General features: G+C 35.0%; 1 protein-coding gene across 1 annotated transcript in view; it reads left to right on the top strand.

Annotated features, from left to right (window-relative positions):
* RNF144B (ring finger protein 144B) overlaps window positions 1-3,269 on the top strand; it is a 63,618-nt gene that overhangs the window by 42,312 nt on the left and 18,037 nt on the right. Inside the window, exon 3 of the mRNA XM_011362839.2 lies at window positions 2,700-2,760. Coding sequence (XP_011361141.1) covers window positions 2,700-2,760 — 61 coding nt within the window. The remainder of the gene's footprint in view (window positions 1-2,699; window positions 2,761-3,269) is intronic.

The following is a 3,269-nucleotide window of genomic DNA, read 5'->3' as shown; positions in this document are numbered from 1 at the left end:
GATTGAGCCTTCCTAAAACATTTATTTCAATTTTATAATTATAAAAGACCTTGAGCAATAGCAACTTAGTTCCAAATGGCAATGGAACCAGGAATTTAATACTTTGGACCTTTTTCTTATTTCCTTCCTTCCTCCCTCCCTCCCTCCCTCCCTCCCTTCCTTCCTTCTTTCCTTTTCTTCCTTCCTTCCTTCTTTTCTTTCTCCCTTCTTCCTTCTTTTTTTTTTTTTTTTTTTAAATCAGATCCAGCTTTCTCTCATCTAAAGCCAAAAAGCGTGACTGAAATGTTTAGGGAAATTAGCTCTAATCTGTGAAACACAACAAATGATAAGATCAAGGAGTAGATCTTTTAAAAAACTTTTGTGTATTTGTTGCCTCCTGAGTAATTTAAGTCTCTTGAGGGCAGCTCCTTATTAGTATCCCCAGGCTTCCAGCCAGTGCTTTAGCCATAGCAGAACGTCAGTGAGTCTGTGGAGAAAACACAAGTCTAAGTGGTGGGGGTAGGGCAGAGAATGGTGTGTTTTGGGGGTTATCTTTACTTCAGAAGTATCAAACAGAGTGAGAAGTGATGGAACTAACTTTCTGTGATCCTACATTTCAATAGAAAAATTGATTTATCTTATTAAGGCTTAATTCCATACAAACCTTTGACCTAAAAAATAATAAATAAGAGATTCAAAGTAGAGTGCAAGACAAAAAAATTTGAGACCTCTGACTTCCCTGTTGGCAATATTGTGCCCTCTGATGAAATTTATCTTTGTAATTTAACATTAAACATCCATCTCTACTGTTGACTTTTTACTGCATTAATTTCTGTCATTTTTTCATTAGCATTTCATCAGAGTCAAATATTTACCTCCTGTTTGCTTTGTCTTTTATAAACTATATTTGACTTAGCTGTTAAATAAATTGCTGTCATTGAAAAAACTTGGAATTTTTAGAGGTTGATTATGAGGGGTTTGAAGAAGATATTCATCAGTCCAGAAACAATTTTAGACGGTGTCAAGTAGAGTACAGAAATGTCCCATAGAATCAAAAACCTCAAATAGCTTTTTTTGAAGGAGGGTTGTTAAATATAGCTTTATATAGTACCGTTAAAGTCTCTTGGGTCCAAATGGTATCACTCCCCAAATCACCTTGGCTCAAAAGTTGATGTAGTATTAGATTACTTGTCCTCCACCTCAAATGAATGAATGACTAAGTCAAGAACTGAACTCTAATTTCTTAATGCCTCTCATGCTTTCACTTGCCGGCACCTTGTCTCCAATTCTGCATTTTATTTGAGACACCTTTGTCTTTTAGGGAAGCTGTCCAGGTAGTAGTATGACACATGAAACAGAACTGGCTTTCAGTACAATAAAAGTCTAACCATACTTTAAAAAATTATGGTAAAATACACATAACAAAAGTAATCATAACTTTTTTATAGTAAGTGCTAAGGAAGTTTTATTTAAGGTGCCAGATGAAAATACAGCATTTTTTCCCCCAGCTGGAGAAAAATGTTAAAATTAAGTTTATGTTTTACCACACTTTACTTGAAATGAAGAAGATGAAACTTGCCTGCTTTGTCACTCTTTATACATTCTAAGTTACATTAAAGTAACTTAGTTTAATTTATTTGCAAAATAAACAAATTGATTTTTTTTTGTGGATGAAGGGGAAGATTAGATTTTGAATACCTTTTAAAATGTATTATATTTGTTTAGTACTATCTTTGCTGTCTCATTTTTTTTACTTCGGTTTTCTCAGAGCTGACTCCTTTCCGTTAGTCGCAAAAACTTCCATCTAGATATATTTTATACCAAAAATATGTAATGCTTTAGAGTTGGAATTGCTATGTCTTGTATCAACTTGCTGAATATCTGGAAGCCCAATATCAAATCCTTTGATTTTTCTCAGTTATAAATTTTTTAAGCAATGTGAATATACTCACATGTTGACATCAATGGATTATTAGTTTTAGAATGCCGGTTTAAGAACAGTTAGCTTTGCCTGCATCTGACTTTGAAATGCAATTTAAAAGTGATTAATCTAAAACATTATTTGGTTAGGTATGGTCATTGTTGTTTACTAGTAAAGCTTTGGTTCACGTTGCCATCTGAACTGGAAATGGGAGTTGAGCCACAAGAAAGCTCTTAGGCGTTTCTTCTTCTACCAGGGCATGGATGACAACGCATGATAACCAAGGGCCCCATGAAGTGTTTTTTTGTCAGAAGAAATGATTTTTATATTGCTCAGAAGGTACTGTTCCATGGGTGACAAATGAAGTTTTCATAATCCCTGAGGCACTTTCTACCTGACCTTAATTTTTAAGTGTTTGAAAGCTCGAACTATAGTCTTCAAAAATTTTCTTAAATGAATCCAGAGAAAAAAAGAACATCTTTTATACATGCACACAAATAATTTGGGAAATCCAAAAATTTTGTTCTCTGGTCTTAATAGCCGCTGACCACAGAATGGAAGTGGGTTCTGTAGCTGGTGACTTGAGGGACTCCTAGCCATGGCAGAGGATTGGGGATGACTTGGGGATTGCTGCTTGTGTTATTGCATGAACAGTGCAGAGGAAAAAAGTTTGCAAAAAATTTGTATAGAGAAGGTACAGTAAGTGGAAAAAAAAAAAAAGAAGAGTGTTCATAAAAGGCTGGTAACCTAGGGCTCTTTGATGACTGAAACCTCATCTTTCTAATGTCTTTTGTTTCAGATTGCCTGTTTGGTACCTGTGGATCAATTTCAGCTTTATCAGCGGTTAAAATTTGAACGAGGTATGTGTGCACTCCTCTTTTTATCTTGTTGGTGAATGTGGCTTTCTATGTGTCATCTTTCTATGTGTCTTCTAACCTGCATGGAAGATTAAGGCAGCTGTGGGCTGTCAACAAAGCCACAGGGGTAGTCCAAAAGAGGAAAACTGTAATTACAACATAAAATTTCAACTTTCTCAGCCACAGCCAGAAAAAAATGCAGACTATTAGGGAATAGAACTTTCCTCGTGTTGGTTGTTTTGTATTTTTAATTTGGCTCATGTGAGAGAGGTTCTGCAAAAGTTGGGTAGTTTCACAGTAACAGTACTATTACAAAAGAAAGTGAACCTCAAAATGAGTTTTACTGCCAGTTTTTCCACTCGTGAAGATCATTTCAAAACATTAATCAGGCTAAACATTTTTACTGCTCCTTATAATATTTACCATTTGTTCCTTTGGTACTACATTTGTAGTTATAGTAATGGCTGAGTGTATCTTCCTAATGTGATCCCTGTATCAGACTAATTTTCTTT

The sequence above is a fragment of the Pteropus vampyrus genome, unplaced genomic scaffold (assembly GCF_000151845.1).
Source record: "Pteropus vampyrus isolate Shadow unplaced genomic scaffold, Pvam_2.0 Scaffold80, whole genome shotgun sequence".
In the NCBI taxonomy this organism is placed as follows: Eukaryota; Metazoa; Chordata; class Mammalia; order Chiroptera; family Pteropodidae; genus Pteropus; species Pteropus vampyrus.
Note: the sequence above shows the minus strand (reverse complement) of the source record. Positions and strands in the feature narration are given on the sequence as shown.